Below are 17,820 nucleotides of genomic sequence, written 5' to 3'. Positions count from 1 at the left end.
GCTGCTGCCATTGCAGCTCTCTCTTCCTCTCTACTCTCTTCACATTTTCATAATTCTCTTCACTCATTTTGCTCTCTTGCATATGCCTCTATTTATAGGCATTCATTGAGGCTTTTCTTCAACAAAGGTGGCTGCCAACTCCACCTCTTCTTCAACAATGGTGGCTGCCAACCTTTGACATCTTGGATGAGTGCACATGGTTGGTGCAATAGCAAATAGTTGTTGCACATTAATAGCAACCAACCTAACATCAATTTCTCATGCATTAATTTTTGTATGGTCTTGGCTATAAGCATCCAGCAATATATAAGATCTTTGAATTTAACGGACTTTGTTATGTTGATGATGTGAAAGTATTTTTATTTTTATTTTTATTTTTTATCATTACTTTCAAATTTGTTTAATATATTTAGATCCAAGTATAGTTTTTGTAGTTAAACAATTCAAATTAAACAAAGGAAAATATAAAAATAAAAGAGAATGAAAGTTAGGGTTTTACTGATATTGTATGATCATTATATTTTAAAAAATAATCATGTTAATCTAAATATAAAAAAATTATATGTACATTCCAATAAATATTATTCTATTATTAATAAATAAAATATATTTCTTACCGGTTATTATTTCTTGGACATATAAGTTATATTCATTTCAAAATCTTAGCTATTGTTTTTTTATCAAGGAACATTATCAGGACATATAAAATTTATCCTTACAAACTAATGCTTGAATTATAAAGTACTAACTTGGAGTTATTTTATTTTGGTGTAAAAGAATATGTTGAATATCTTGTACCTTCCACTAAAAGAATATTTTATTTGGTGTAATATATATATATATATATATATTCCACGGTGTCCTCTCTCTTCTCCAGCCGAGAGCCTCCCATGACAGTCCCTCATCTCTCTACTGTCAAACAAAAACCTAAACCACTGCAAACCCAACTCCAAAACATTCTGGGACGTTGAAAAGACTGAGAAGAGGGGTCAGCAGTTCGTATACTTGAGTGGTAGTTTGGTTTTACAGAGGGAGGGTAACATTGTAGACCCGAGAGTGGTGAATAAAACATCAAGCCAATTCTCAAAGCAGCACAGCATGTCATTGCCCTTCTCTTACACGAAAAAACGTTAGCCATTCGAGCATCATCGTCAAGACTTCAAAAAGGAAAAGGTTCAGTATCCCATCTGAACAAGAAACATCCCTTACTATCATCAAAGGAAACTAAAGCCAGAAGAAGAGGGAGGAGCGCATAAATTTTAAGACATCAGGTATATATTTCCCTTTTTTAATGTTAGTACCTCTCTTTTCATGTCTGTTGCATGTATTACCTTTCAGAATTGTAGATATAACTCAACCTAGCATCTCCTGGTTATTTAGTAAGAATTGAGAAGCGTAGAAACTGTAGGCTTGGGTCTCTTGGGGAATGGCTCTATATATAGAGTGAGGATGGCCTTGTTTGTTTTCTTAAGCCCTACAGGGGTGCCTACCTTTTAATGTTTATGACAGTCTTGATGTGTGGATGGAAGAGGTTCGACAGTAAACTTATGAAAAGAAAGGAGATTTATACATGGCTGATTGAGAAATGGCTTATTAAGGAGACAGAAGCATGCAAGGTGTTAGCTCGCAAACCGTGCTCGAGGTTCGCGTGTTTTGGTTTTGAGCTGACTTTTATGAGCCTATCCTCCCCTTTAGGAAGGGTTTTTTTTTTTTTTTAGTTAGTTGTAGGAGTCAAGAACCCTGCCCTTGCTGTGGAAAGGCCTTTGTTTTTGTATTTCCACTCAACGTGTTTTTCTTTGCTTCCGGTATTGTCATGGCAGAGCATGATATAAATTTACAGTAGTTCGGAGTGTAATCCCAATATTTTTTTTAAAAATATTTTTTATTTTAAAATATATTAAAATAATTATTTTTTATTTTAAAAAATTATTTTTGATATTAACTTATTAAAATTATTCAAAAATATAAAATAAATTTTCATGAAATACTGATTGGAACACAAGACCCGGCAGCGTGTTTGATTGCAACGCTACAATGGTATCCACAATCAAACACCCTATGTCCACAGTTAAATACTTTGTTGGGTCTGACTAGGAGGTAGGGCCAGCACTATTGATACTTTCTAGAAGTGTGGTGAATCTGAATTATAGACAAGACCCAATAATATTAAGTCTGGCTACCAAAGTCAGACCTAGTGGCTTATGGCAGAGAAAACAACGCTTCCAGTTGCAATTCTCGACTAAAAACAAGGGTGTTGGGTTCTACTGGCACCGGCACCCAATGACATTGAATTCTGCTCAACCCATTAAAGTTAGGTCATGCCTTAAAAAGTTAGTCATGCCTCAAGTAGGACCTAAGAGGTGGGAGCGTTGCCTTCTTTACTAAAAATTATTAGGTCTAGCTTAATAGGCCGACCAACGCTCAAGTCAAACCCAAAATACTTCTAAGAAATGCCGAAGTTTTGGATCTTTCCTTATAGCAAGGCTCAATGTTAATTTGTTTAATTTTTAATTTTTAAAATAACTTTAAAACATTCAAACTCATGAAATTGGAGAAATTGAAAATTTTTAATTTTTTGATTTACTTTAAATTAATATATTTTTATATTATTTTTTAATAGTTTTTTTAAAAAATATTAAGATTATGTCTGATGATTGCGAAGTGAGAACTGGAAAATTTGAAAATTTTAATTTTTTTTTTATTTCAAAATAATTTTTTTATAAAAATATATTGATATTATGTTTGGTTACGAAACGAGACCCAAGAAATTTAAACATTTTAATTTTTTTTCTTTATTTAAATATATTTTTTAATATATATATATATAAACGAGACTCATGAAATTTAAAAATTTTAAATTTCTTTTTATTTAAAATAATTTTAAAATATATATATATATGACCAGGAAATTTAAAAATTTTAATTTGTTTTTCTAATTAATATTTTGATATGATTATATAAAAAAATATATTTTAAAAAATAAAAAATATTATCTTGATATATTTTTTAAAAACTATTTAAAGTTATTTCTAATTTTATTTTTTTCTTTAATTTTTTTTTTTTTTTTGCAGCTGCAGGATCCAATTGCATGGCCCAAAATAATTCTAGGTCCTATTGATACAAAGCTAAAATTGCTTTGGATCCTGACGTATACAAGACCCAACACAGCAATGGATCCTGCTGGTGCAGCCTACAAACTTTGAAAGCTATCTAGATTCATGAGCAGTTTCTTAGGGCCCGATCAAAAACCATAATCCGAGTTGAATGAAAAAAAAAGATTGGAGTTATTCAAGGAAAAGTAAAGACTGAAAATGCACACATATCTATCAATCATATCTAATTATATTCCAAACCTAGCAATCATATCTAATTAAATTTCTTTGTTTTTGCCTTCTCTTATTTAATTTTTTTTTTTTAAATAAATTGATGAAATTTTTTTATATTATATAAAAATTAGATGATAATAATTTTTCATTTCAGATTGGATTAAATTTTCTAATTAAATCATGTTTGATTTTTCTTTTTGAAAATTCTTTTTAAAAAAATTTGACAATTTTTAAGTTTTTTTCTTTATTTCAAATTAGTATTTTTGTTATGTTTTTGTATTATTGTTTTTTTTTTTAAAATATGTTGAGATTCTGCGTCAGACCCAATAAATTTTAAAATTTTTAATTTTTTCCTTACTTCAAAATAATATCCCCCTCGTGTTTTTTATTATTTAAAAAAATATATATTGATACTGTGTCTGGCTGAGAGACGAGACTCAAGAATTTGAAATTCTTTTTATTTTTTGCTTTACCTCACTTTATAAATAAGGACTCAACAACATTGAATCTCAAAACTAGGATCCAAAAACATTGGACGCTATTTACCACCATGGCTTAACATCCAATTGGGCTTTTCTACAACTAGGATCCACTATTTTTGGATTTTTTTTTAACCCAGACTCAGCAGCTTGGACCATGCCCAAAACAAAACCCAACACTCTAGATCCTACTAGAAGATCAGGGCCGACGGCAGTGGGTGGATTTTTTTCATTCAAAATTTAAGCTCGTAATTAATTTAAAATAAATTAATCAACTTATTGGATTAACCCAAAACTCTAGTGATATAGGAAAAATATGAAGGAGTCTTTTTTTTTTTCAAATATGTTTTTTCTTCTATCCTAACTCTTTGTTTTTTCATATTTTTTAAATAAAAAAATAACATGACAGGTTAAAAAACCCAAAAAAAATTTGTTGAAGAGTTTCTTTTTATAAATTATAATTATTTGACCTGGGATGAAGTGGGAGTCGCTAATAATGAAACTATAATATGATGCGTCCATTTATGTATTTACTTTGATAGAGGACACATTTTTAATATATCACAGTGAAGGTGATTTCCATTCATCATCATTGATAATTAATAGTGTCACCATTTTTTCTTGGTAGATTACTTGAATTTCTTTCGGTAAGGGGTAAACTGAAGCTATTTGGTAATTTTTTTTATTTGTCAAGTTGATAGTATTGTAATGGATACGTTTGTCTAGAAACTCTTATGTTGGAACAACCGTTTAAAAAGGAAAATATGTTCTTCTAGATTAATCATAACTTGATTAATAATCTTGTTCTCGTAATTCTTTTTTTACTAAATTTCATATTGAAAATCTAGTTATTGCATCCCATTTTATTTATTTATTTATTTTATTTATGTATTTGTGTGACTATGATTTGCTTCTGAAAGCAACGTTTTCCATTGGGGTGAAACTTTAAGGGCTTCTGATTTTATCATGTTAGTCATTACCTTTCTTTATAAGAGTATATAAATAATAGTTATTACTTTAATATTGTCTACCTAAAATTCATGTTAAGTGTTTGAATATTCACAGTGTATTTGTTTTTGCAATTAAAAAGTGTTTTTTATATTTTATATATATATATATATTTGGATTGTTTAGATATATTGATATTAAAAATAATTTTTAAAAAAATAAAAAATATTATTTTTATATATTTCTAAATAAAATATATTTTAAAAAACAATTGTCAATCTCAAACATTAAATTAATAACAAAATATTAGAGTCAAATTATAAAAGTACATCTTCAAGATTAAATTCCATGACTACAAGCAATGATTTAAAAAATATTATATATTGTATCCCTTAAGCACAAGGGTATAGGTGTGTTTGTGCCAAGTTGAAAGAATAACTCCATAGTTATTTTTATATTTTAAAAATATTTTTGATTTTTTTATTTCAAATTAAATATATTTTTTAATATTTTTAAATCATTTTAATGAATTAATTTTAAAAATAATTTTTTTAAAAATATATTATTTTAATAGATTTTTAAATAAAAAAACTATAATATTAACATGCTTTCCTACAACTTTATTTAATCCTATATGTAGAAACTTGTGTTTGTCTTTTAAATGGTGTTTAACAGATTATGCTCAAAATGTTTTTATAGTTTCGTGTTTTTCAACAAGTGAAGATTAATAATAAATAAAAATGAAATTGAGCAAACTAAGCTAAAAGTAAAAATTAAGATATTTAACATTATGGTAATTTATCTTGTTATATTTAATTACTTTTTTAATTAAAATAAATTTTTAATAGAAAAACATATAAAATTTCTAATAGAAACTGACATGCATATAAAATTTACCGAATAGTAATTAAAAAAACAATGTAACGTTACACATATAAAAAATTAATATTAAAAAAATTAAATCTATATAAAATTTAAAAAAAATCACAAATGAATTATACATGCATCTTAATAAATTAAATACACTTAATATCATTTAAAAATAATTATAGACTAATTAAAATATAAATCTAAAATTTATTTTAAAAAATATACACAAATATGTATTACTTTTAAAAAAATAAAAATCATAATAACAATAACAATAATCAGGTCAGGTCGTTGAGACCTTGTAAACCAAGCCTAGAGCTTGGCCCAATAAAACAACGACCTGTATAAGAGCTTTTGTTTTTTTAAAAAAAGTTTAATGGAGTGTTCATCTATCCCAAGCATATAAAAAAAAAAATATATTATTTGTGCAGTCACAGTCAAAGCTTGAACAAAACGAGGTCTTTTAGTTTTCTACTCAAAAATTCATTTTGATCTAGAATGCTTTAGAAACCTTATTAAATCAATCAATGATTATCAAAAACCTAAGAAACTACCCCAAAACTTGAAATTCATCTAAAATAAAATAAAAAAAATCTGAATTTAAATATGTTTTTTTAGATGTTTTTAAAATAAAAAAATACTTAAATATAACTTTTTTTTGTTATTATATATGAAATATTTTTATATAAAAATTAATTATTTTTGTGCTTGTAATCTTTCTCAATGTCCACTTTTTCTTTCTAAGTTAGAATCTGGTGACATCCTTTCTCTTTTTCTAATAAAAAAACTAAAAAAATAAAATAAATTTAAATATTAAAATATATTTTCTTATAATTCAAAGAACATGTCATTTAATATCCAAAGAAGATGATAATTAAAATAAATATATTAATAAAAGTTTTAAACCCCCCTTTATGTTACATGTTTCTCAAGACCTTCATTTCAGTACCTTACCTTTTAATTCAACCCTCCATCTTAAAAAATATATAATTTTAGGTTAATTTAAGTTAAAAAAAAATTAAATGATGCAAAATAAAAATTAAAGAATAAAGTAAAAATTAAAAAAAAAAATACATTATAGCAATTCACAATATATTATAAAAAGTGATAAACAATAGTTTTAAAAACTGATCTTTTTTTGATATATTGTATAATATAATTATATTAATATTTTTCAAAAGTATTATTTTAAAAATGTAGTAAAATATTTTTTCTTATTTTTAATATTAACAAATTAAAATTATAAAAAGAACTAGAAAATTGAACTTTTAAAACTCACCCCACGCAGTTTTTTAAAAAAACAAAACAAACGTTGCCGTGGGTGGCTCCTAAAGAAAGAGAGAGAGAAAGAGGGCAGAGGAAGGCGGGAAAGCAAAGAAGAGGAGAGGAGAGGAGAGGAGAGTAGGAGAAATCGGGAATGGGGGTGAACGAGAGATACACACAATGGAAGACTTTGGTCCCTGTCCTCTACGATTGGCTCGCTAATCACAACCTCGTCTGGCCCTCTCTTTCTTGCCGGTCTCTCTCTCCTTTCTCTTTTTTTAGGGTTTGGACTTTATTTTATTTTTTCTTTATTCATGTTATATAATAAAATAACTGTAAAAGCAAAATCATTTTTTTCGATTCCTATTACATTGCCGAGAAAATTGAGGGTGACATTTTCGGTGATTTTATTTGGGTTTAGATATGTTAATGAGGGTTGCCGGATGGTAGAGCAAGAAAAAGAGAGTCAAGCTCCTTAGCCCTCTCTAGGACTCGACTTGCTATCTTATTTTTCTTTCTTCTGAGAAGCTACTTTAGGGAGAGCCGATGGAGATGATAAAATGAGGCTGATAGCGTGTTCTCTTATCCTATAGGTTTTTTTTTTTGGAGGGTTATATCACTATAGGGTAGCTAATCCTGGTCTTCTGCCTGCTGGCAGGGAGGGAAATGAAATTCTTTGTTTATTGAGAAATGCTTCTAGGGACTCTTTCACGAGCAGGGGACCTCTGTATAGCTAATCCTGGTCTTCTGCCTGCTGGCAGGGAGGGAAATGAAATTCTTTGTTTATTGAGAAATGCTTCTAGGGACTCTTTCACGAGCAGGGGACCTCTGTATAGTTCATGTAGATTGACATGCTCAAATGCATGAGCATTTTTTGTAGAAATAGTTTTAATTTTCAAATGCAAGGTGATTAATCCTTTACCTGACTTGTTTTTAACTGACAGATGGGGTCCACAGCTTGAGCAAGCTACTTACAAGAATCGTCAGCGCTTGTACCTCTCTGAACAGGCAAGATTGTTAATGTTATTGAAGTTGCCAAATGCCTGAGATTCATCATTTTACGTATTAGGCATCGTAATGTTGTATGTGAGCTTGTCCATGTTGATGTATTCTGTTCATGGATTGTTGATTTGTTCCACTATCTTTTATTCAGACAGATGGCAGTGTTCCAAATACTCTGGTCATTGCTAACTGCGAAGTTGTTAAACCAAGGGTTGCAGCTGCAGAACACATATCACAGGTGATGTCTTTATGATTTGTTATTTTCTTTGTTCCTTTCACTTTGAATTTTTACCCCTTCATCCCTTTCTTTTTACTGATTGTATGCATTGTTGGTTGGTTGCTTGATCTTTCAGTTCAATGAGGAAGCGCGCTCTCCCTTTGTAAAGAAGTACAAAACTATCATACACCCTGGCGAGGTACCTATCCTGTCTTAGTACTTTCTTTTACTTACCCATCTCCTTGTAGCATGACTTATCAATTTGAAACAGGAACTAAGTTCTATAAATTGTGAATGCTAGAAAAGGTATACTGGTCGCAAGATTTGTAATTTGCACCTAATGTTTCCAAGGGTTATTCATCAGTGTGAAACTTGGATTCATGTGATTTTGGGAAATGATACGCTTCACTTTCCTGAGAAGGAAATGATCCCAAAGAGGAAGAAGTTAAAAGCCTCATATGAAAATTCAATTTAATTTGTAAGGTTAGATCCTTTTAATTGAGAACTCCATTTAGTTTCATTAGCTCTAGTTTGAAGTGCAGAAATCACAGTTGAAAGTGTAACCTTCTTATAGCTTGGTTACCTAAACATCTGCATATCTATTATTGAATTACTGTGATAAGAAAATATTCAAACGTTTGAGCACAGTTGAGATATATGATGCTCCACAAGCACATTTGCTTTATTGAGTGAAAACTTGAAAAATATCTCATCTTTATTATTATAACTTCTGTTGTGAATTGCTCAATTCATGGAGCCTTGTGTTAAGTAAAACTGTCATAGCATGATGAATCCTTTCATGAAGGGGTTGATAGAGGGAGGTACATTCCACAAGGTGCCTGGGATTTATTTAGGATGAAAAAGAATTACAATATTTCATGACTTTGATACTGATAATTACAGTTTAATGACAGAATAGCTTGTTGCTTTTGTTAAGGAGGAAAATGAAAGATTCTTATGCTGTAGATAAAACCAAATATGAAAGGGACTTTGCAGCTTAGGCTACAAACATGTCACTGATGTGTTTATTTGTTGTCTCCCTACTACTTTTCTCTTCTCTTTCTATTATTTCTTCACCCCATGCTTTTCCTTTTTCTCCCTTTATATGGTTCTCAGGATTTCTCATTTTTGATATCTGAAAGAATTATTTGGAAAGCATTTAAGGTGTTCCAATGAGTTACCTTCCTGGTTTTTTTTTAATTCATTGGGGTAATTATTTTACTTTTTGAGATAGAATCCTCCAACTTTACTTTTCTGCTCCTCGGTCTTCAATATTGCTTGGAAATAATATTTTGTATTTTTTGTTTGGAAAATATTGCTTATATGAGATGTTAATCAGCTAACATAATCTTCTAAGTTGTTCCCATCTTTCAATGGAAGTATAGTGGAGGATACTTCAGTAATCCTCAAATTTTGTATTTCTGTTTTTTGCTTTTCCAGGTGAACAGAATCAGGGAACTCCCACAGAACACCAACATTGTGGCTACACACACCGATAGTCCTGATGTAATCATTTAGTTACCTTTCAAAAAAAAAAAATCAAGAGTTTTAAGCATTTAGTTACCGCTCAAATAAAAAAAAAAATTGATAGTTTTAATTGCACAGTTTTTCCAATTTAAATTGTCTGCATCTTTGAGCAGGTTCTCATTTGGGATGTTGATTCTCAACCTAATCGTCATGCTGTCCTGGGAGCTACAGAGTCTTGTCCGGATCTGGTTATTCCTGGCCCAGTGATTTTTTCTTTTTCTTTTTAATCCTTTTATAACACTATACTAGTTAAATATATTAAATAATTGTCACAATCCTTTTATAACCATTTTCTATGACATTTGTTACCGCATGTGTATTCCAGAATATACATGGTTGATTAGAAAATTAATTTTTGTAATTGTATTTATCATTGGCACAATTCTTTGACAACCATGTTGATTTTCAGTAAAGTTTTGTTGTTCTTTTAAATTAAGGCACTTGTTTAATGAGATACATCTTCTTGCAGATATTGACTGGCCATAAAGACGATGCTGAATTCGCTCTTGCTATGTGTCCAACTGAGCCCTTTGTGCTCTCTGGAGGTTGGAATTTAGTTTTAGTTTTTTTCTTTCAGTTCATTAGATTCTCTAACAAAATATTAATTAAGCAATTTACTCATTTTTCACATATCATAACTATGGTTGTGTGAATTCAATTTCATAAAGAAATTAAACTTTTCTACACTAGTGTTGATATGCAACTCACTTTTCGTTGGAATTTAGTTTTAGTTTTTTTCTTTCAGTTCATTAGATTCTCTAACAAAATATTAATTAAGCAATGTACTCATTTTTCACATATCATAACTATGGTTGTGTGAATTCAATTTCATAAAGAAATTAAACTTTTCTACACTAGTGTTGATATGCAACTCACTTTTCCTGTTGTGTTTTTTGTTGTTTGTTGGCAACTGCATTAATTAGAGTTCTCATAATCTTTTCTGTTCGGGAAAATTTTTGTTTCAGGTAAGGACAAGTTGGTGGTCTTGTGGAGTATTCAGGACCATATTTCAACTTTGGCGGCAGAGCCAGGGTTGTCAAAATCTCCTGGATCTGGTAGCTTCCCTAATAAATCCGCCTCTAAGGCAGGTGGAGGTAATGACAAACGTACAAAGAGTCCTTCCATTGGACCACGGGATGTCTACCAAGGGCATACAGATACTGTTGAAGATGTTCAATTCTGCCCATCAAGGTAGGTCCTGTAATCTTAATCAAATGTGTTTAGCCAAGCAATCATGCATTTTTCACTTGTGTAATCATTATCTGCCATTTGGCAGGCACTTTCTTCAGATATCTATGGTTATTCTCTTTTCCATTTTTCAAGAAAAAAGAATTTCTACCAGTGTAACACTGAGGTCTTCTTTGAACTTTTATTCTTTATGGTTTGCTCTAATTTAGCTATTTCCTTGAGTAGTGCACAGGAGTTTTGCAGTGTGGGTGATGATTCTTGCCTTGTATTATGGGATGCAAGAGCTGGCTGTACTCCAGTTGTCAAGGTTACATTTCTTCTTTCCACGCTTTGGTTTTGTTCTTTTCCCTTTGCACACTAGACTTTCCTAGCTATGGGTAGGTGAGCATGAAAAATTGTGGATTGAATTTACTTGATTGGCAAAGTAACAGTCAGAAAACATCCTGCTGTGCATTGTCAATGCATGAACAACAAGTGTGGTTTCTATCACACTGGGATATCATTGTTTATGTGTATGGTAACGTAGCATGGGTAGGAAGCCAATGTGACTTCGATTCCCTGCAATTTTGTTTTTGGTAAACAGAGCTGAATATATCATCCTTCATGTAACAATTTTGCATTCCTAGTTGATTTATTTATGAGAGTTTTGTTGTTTTTTGGCAGGTTGAGAAAGCTCACAATGCTGATCTTCATTGTGTTGATTGGAATCCTCATGATGTGAATCTCATTCTGACAGGGTACTTGTATAATCTATCCTCATGTTTTTTCTTTCTCATGAGACTGACAGTATCAAATCTGTATTGATGCTTCTGCCCATAGTTTGGGTTAAAATTACATTTATTTATTTATTTCCTTTCCTTCTCATTTCTTTGTACCTGTATTTCACTTGTGATGAACTTTGGCCTGTGTCTTGGATCATGTTGCCCTTACTTTAGGTCTGCTGATAATTCTGTTCACATGTTTGATCGTCGGAACCTCAATCTTGGAGGGGTAGGAGCACCTGTTCACAAGTTTGAGGGTCATAATGCTGCGGTCCTCTGTGTACAGGTCTGAAAATTATTCTGTCTCTTGGCTCAATTTCTCATTGTTTCTATCTATCTCATTTCAAACTTTATTTATTTTTGGTTATTTCTAACAAAGCAATTGTTTCCAGTGGTCTCCAGATAAATCGTCTGTCTTTGGCACTTCTGCAGAGGATGGCATTCTAAATATATGGGATTACGAAAAGGTTTCAAGGCTATACTTTGGTCTTTCTCTGTGTGTGTGTTTCTACAAAAAACCATAAAATAAGGTGGTTTGATCTTTCTGTGTGTGAGTGTGTGTTTCTACAGAAACCATAAAATAAGGTGGAAAAAAACAACACCATGAGGGAAAACTCAATCAAATGTACAAGGGATGATCTGTGAAATTGTTTGGCTAGGTGTATTTTCTGCCAATGGGTTAAAAAATGACGCTGTTCCATTTATGGGATTGGTCACAATTAATGGATTGGGATGTTATGACAGTGAAGATGATGGTACTGTTAGAATTGTTTAAAGTGGCACTTTTCTGCTAAATTCTTGAGTTTGAGGAGGTCTTTAGGGAATACGTTGTTTTGTGTGCTAAGTTATTATTTAGAAGCTGTTCCTGTTACTTTGAAGTGACAAGATTGAGGATAGGACTCATTTCTAGGGCTATGTATTTTTTTTAAAAAAAAAACAGAGTTCCACTGTTCACAAAATGCATTAACATTTGTACCACATTATAGGATAATATTGAGGCCTTTTAAATGTTTCATCAGAGCAAGTAGACTGGAGTATGACATGCTCAAATTAATTTTTTCTATTGTCATGTTAGCATTCTAGAATGTATAAATGCCAGCACATCCATGACTATCTGCTTTATTAGATTGGTGTGTTTCCTCCCTACTGCACCTCCTGAAACTGGTTTGGGGCCTTGATGTTTAGCCCTGTAATTTTTTAATTTTGATTATCTTTTTGAACTTGCATGTTTCTAACGAAGTTCATTTTTTTTTTCAAGATTGGTAAAAAACAAGACTTTACTGGGCTGAAAGTGCCAACTGCTCCTCCTGGATTATTTTTCCGGCATGCTGGCCATCGGTATGAAGCCTATCCTGCGTTTCTATTTGTATTTTTTTGTGCTTTTCCATGCATGGAAATTGCAATAATTACTCAAAGTTGAACTTTTATGCTTATTCAATTTGAGGATGATCCTTAGAACAATTATTTTTTTATGCTTATGGATCTATTTGAAGCCTGGGGATTGATGATTTTGCCTCCGAAATGCTTCCTTTAATGAGGTTTTCACAGAGTAATTGCTAGACTATGTACTTGTGTAGGGATAAGGTTGTTGACTTCCACTGGAATGCATCCGATCCATGGACAATTGTCAGTGTGTCTGACGATGGTGAAAGTACAGGAGGAGGTGGCACTCTACAGGTGAGGATTTTCTTGATATTATAATGTCTTTACTGTAATTCGTGTCGGTGGTTTTAAGTCAGTCCATGTCATGTTTCTCTAGTGAGATTAGTAGCAATGCTGTATAAATGGAGTCTAGCAGCAGCTAGCTACTTGCTTTCTGCAAAACTTCTTTATCAAAAACAGCTTTTTCTACAAGATAAAAACAATGAAATCAGATTGAAGAATGTACACCTTGCACGGGTGGAGAGAGACCCAATTGAATGCTGTGGTGTGCATTAACTGAGACATTTTAATTTTGATGCAGATATGGCGAATGATTGATTTGATTCACAGGGCCGAGGAGGATGTCTTGGTTGAGCTTGAGAATTTCAAATCTCACATCCTCGCATGTGAAAGAAGTCAGGGCTCCTAGTTTTTTCCCTTTTCTGTTTTTCCTGAACAGTGTTAATCAAAGACTCGTATTAACATAGCCCCTCCTTCGCCCTCGTCTTGGTTAGTGTATTCATTTACTGGGAGATCTCCTGGAGAACTTCAGATGTTTTTGAAGGTGGACATTGGCTATTGTACAAGTCATTAACTAGCACCTTTGTGCAGGCTCTTTTGTGTTTGGTTTAATGGGATGCGAAGGCCAGAAAGAAGCCCCGCTCTAGGACCAGGTTTTTTTTTTGTTTCAATGATTAAAGGAGATTTTGGAACTGCTCGTTTATACTACAGTAGCGTTGTCGGCTTGCACAATGATGAGATTAGATGCTTGTAATTTCCAAACTTTGTATTTTGATAATTAATTTTCATTTTTATCATATTTCTGAACTTGAAATAATTAGAAACTTCAATTATAAAAAGCATAACTAAATCTACAAAGTGCTGCGAGTCTTTTTACTTGGTGTGTTTGTTTTGGTGGGGGGTTATGATTGTTTTTTAAAATATTTTTTATTTAAAAAAATATATTACTTATATTTTTTATTTTTAAAAAATTATTTTTAAAATTAGTATATTAAAATAATTTAAAAATATATTAATTTTAATAAAAATATTTAATTTTTAAAAAAATATTTTTTAAATCCAGTGGTAAATGTTGATTTAATTAATAAAATTTATTTTTAGGTTGGTAATAAGGATATAAAAATTTATTCTTAGAATGTTTTGTTTTCGCTCTCATGATTTTAAGGTAAAAACAAGTTAAAGTTTAAGTTCTTAGATCGAAAGAGTCTACCATCAATTTTTTAATCGTCAGAGGTGCTCAAAAATTATTTCAGAAAATGACAGGTTATCTGTTACGTTTTTTATTTTTAAGATCCAGCATTTGGGCTAATCTTTTCATTGAGCAAGTCGACAACGCAACTAAAGTCTAGATTGGCTTAGGACACCCTTTACCCTTCCTCTTTTTTATGATATTAATTTTAATTTAATTGCTTTACTTTTTTAACATTTTAAAATAAAAATATTTTGAAATAAAATAATTACCATGACATTTTAATAACCATTTAATAATATTATAATTTTAAAAAAATAAAATCATAATTTCTTATAGTAATAGTAGTTAGATGATCCCACAGGCTGGACTATATTTTTTTCTAAATGTAAAAATATCTCCACGTGAAACTTGGGATTTAAAAAAATTAAAAAATTATGTTATTGAGTTGATTCGGTTAATAATCTCAACTAATTTAATAATACTTAAAAAAATATAATGATAATAAATAAATTGAATTAATAAAAAAAATTACTATTCAGAATATAAAAAAAGATGATAATAAAAAAAGATTTTAGTTGATCCATCAAATTTGTGATTAAAAACATGATACTAAGATAATTTCAGAAAAAAAAATAGAGATTAGTTTATAACCAATCCAATGTTGGAAAACAAAATTTAAAAAAAATACACTAAAAAATAAAAGGAAATTAAAGCTAACTTTTTATACTTGTGATTCCATTTATAAGACCGACATATTTTATAGAAGAAAAATTTAGAAAAACCATAAAGCAAAATCCTCAATAAATTAAATGTCAAGGGATAAAATAAAATAAAATTAATTAAAAAACACGATCAAAGGAATGTTGACTAAATTTTTTTGTTAATTTTTTTTCAAAACTTGTTGATTTTATTTCTTAAATATTTATTTAAAAAATATAATTTTAACATTCTTACATAATAAAAAAAAAATTAGTTGATTTGAGTAACCCTTGTTAACTTACTTGAACAGTGATTAAGGATCTACTTTGTGTCAACCTTCCAGGTCTAAAAATTATGATAAAAAAATAAAGATTTAATTTCTTTGTTAGATTTTTTTATTTTATTTTTAAAAAATCTCATTTTAAAACCCATTAATTTTTTTTTGTAAATTTTTTACCAAAATAATATTATTTTTACATATTTTTAAAATAAAAAATTAGTTACCTGGGTACCCCTAGCCAACCCACCCAACTTGTGATCTGAACCTTCCTGGGGATCAACTTTCAAGCCTGGTTTAAAAACCATGATTAAAAAAATAAAGATGTAATTTTTTTTTAATTTTTAAAATCCATTAAATATTTTTCTAGGTCAAGGTGATCTGGATAACCTTGACCAATTTACTCGATTTATGACCTAAGACATACTCAAGATCGATTCATAGGCTAAGTTTAAAAATTAAAATTGAAAAAATAAGAATCAAATGTGGTATTAAAATCAAATAATGAAGGGTGAATTTGGTAAAAAGGTTCAATGATAAAAATAAATAAAACCAAAAAAAATTATAATGAAAAAAATGAAAATCAAATTAAAAAAATCACGTATGAAATTGAAAAGAAAATCAATTAGAAGAAGGGTGAAAACAAAATAAATATAAATTAAAAAATATTAAAATAATTTAAAGCAAATATAGAATAATAAAAACTATAAGGACCACAATTGAAATAATATAAAAGTTATGGTATTTGTGAATTTTGGGTGGGTGTAGGACAGAGAAAAAGAAATCCAACTAATGTCTAATAGCGGTCCTTATAACAACATGTACTGGTCAGGAAGAAGCGATGCTGCTCAAATGGCACAGACAACTTATATACACAAATGTATTCTTTATCATGTGCCAATAATTTTTTGTTGGTTTTTTATAAATACTAAAACACTTTTAATGCTACACAAAATTTACAAAAAAACTAGAGTTCAAAACATGCCAATATCCTTAAAGATAAAAACATTCGTTTTAAAAAGGGATGTTATTTTGATAATTTTATTGTGATCCAGGAAAAAAAAAACTAAAAAAACCCTTCTCCTAAAACAAATTGAAATTTTGCTTTCAATGGAATCTAGGATTTTATACTATGCAATAAATAGAGTAAAAAACATGTATACCCCTCATCAATTCTATGATATTATATATATTCTGTGTAAAAGTTCAAAAATACCTCTAAAGCCAGATTTTATATTTTTCTTTTTCAAGGATAATTTAGTAAATTCACTGTGTGAATTCATTGTGAATTATGAAAATGATTACAGTTTACTGAGTTCTTTTAGTATTTTGTTAATTAGAAATTTTCTTATAAGTTATTAATTTATGAATATTTTGAAATAGTGGAATTTATTGTAAGAAATACTTGAAAAAATCACTCGTTTAATATCTTTTATTGCGTGTAATATTTAATGGGTGCTTTATTTTTTTTGCCTCCACTGCTTATAATAACTTTCATGAACTTAAATTCTTTTTACTTTCTTTGCTGAATGGCTTCCAGGTTAATTAGAATATTTTCATTGTTTTTTTTTATTTTTTTTAAATTAATTATATATATTTTTTCTTTTTAGACTTGACATATTTATCTTTTTACACTTACCCTCATTATCGTACTTTTTTGTTGTTATCTTTATTCCTCTATATTTTTTTAGTTTTTTTTTCTCTTTATATTTTTTTAAATAAAAATATTATTTTTTATTTTTTATTTTTGAAATATTTATCCCTCTAAACTTGATATATTTATATCATTTTTTTTATTTATATCCTTGTTCATTTGTAATTTGTAATTTTTACATTTTTTCTTCTGAAAAATTATAATACAAAGATTAAAAAAAAGAGGTTTGATTGTAGCATTGTAATATTATTTTATTTTTTTATTATATTAAAAATTAATTTAAAATTTTTCACGTTTTTATTAATACTTATGATATTTATATGCAAATATCAATATTTTAACTCATAATTATTTTTTGACCCGATAAAAAAATATTAATAAAACATATATATTTATCATTTTATGTTAAATGAAAAAATACTTGATTCTCAGTGACAAGAGGTGAATAAATACATTAACATATTTATTTTATATTTATTAATATAAATAATTCTTGATTTATTTAATTAAATATATATATATATATATATATATATATAAACTTTTTTATGTGCAATTAAGATTTTTATTTTGTAAGAAAGTAATTAGAAAAATTTATATATTTATTTTTTATATAAAAAATAATTTGACTCGTGATAAAAAAGTTAAATAACGGCACACTTTTATATTAAAACAATTGGGAATCATTATGGAGCCCCCCTCCCTTTTTTCTTTTTAATTCAACCTCTTATTTTTTTATTTTCTTTTATTTTTTT

At 29.1% G+C, this 17,820-nt stretch overlaps 1 protein-coding gene across 1 annotated transcript; it reads left to right on the top strand.

Annotated features, from left to right (window-relative positions):
• The first annotated feature begins 6,955 nt into the window (after positions 1 to 6,955).
• Positions 6,956 to 14,047, top strand: LOC105108249 (WD-40 repeat-containing protein MSI4-like). The gene is made up of 15 exons (XM_011002493.1): positions 6,956 to 7,141; positions 7,831 to 7,894; positions 8,040 to 8,126; positions 8,242 to 8,304; positions 9,546 to 9,611; positions 9,746 to 9,820; positions 10,102 to 10,177; positions 10,598 to 10,823; positions 11,046 to 11,127; positions 11,484 to 11,557; positions 11,756 to 11,867; positions 11,974 to 12,048; positions 12,840 to 12,919; positions 13,159 to 13,258; positions 13,545 to 14,047. The coding sequence occupies exons 1-15, from the start codon at positions 7,041 to 7,043 to the stop codon at positions 13,650 to 13,652; spliced, it is 1,389 nt and encodes a 462-aa protein (XP_011000795.1). The 5' UTR covers positions 6,956 to 7,040; the 3' UTR covers positions 13,653 to 14,047.
• Positions 14,048 to 17,820: the final 3,773 nt, after the last annotated feature.

The sequence above is a fragment of the Populus euphratica genome, unplaced genomic scaffold, assembly GCF_000495115.2.
Source record: "Populus euphratica unplaced genomic scaffold, PopEup_1.0 scaffold366.1, whole genome shotgun sequence".
Lineage (NCBI taxonomy): Eukaryota > Viridiplantae > Streptophyta > Magnoliopsida > Malpighiales > Salicaceae > Populus > Populus euphratica.
The sequence above is the reverse complement of the archived record's forward strand: the minus strand, read 5'-3'. Positions and strand labels throughout refer to the sequence as shown.

Excerpts from the sequence above, each read along its gene's own strand:
- LOC105108249 (XM_011002493.1), top strand. The coding sequence starts at position 7,041 with ATGGGGGTGAACGAGAGATACACACAATGGAAGACTTTGGTCCCTGTC. Across the intron at positions 8,127-8,241 it reads CTGCAGAACACATATCACAG|TTCAATGAGGAAGCGCGCTC; the intron begins GTGATGTCTTTA and ends TTGATCTTTCAG. Across the intron at positions 11,128-11,483 it reads GCTGTACTCCAGTTGTCAAG|GTTGAGAAAGCTCACAATGC; the intron begins GTTACATTTCTT and ends GTTTTTTGGCAG.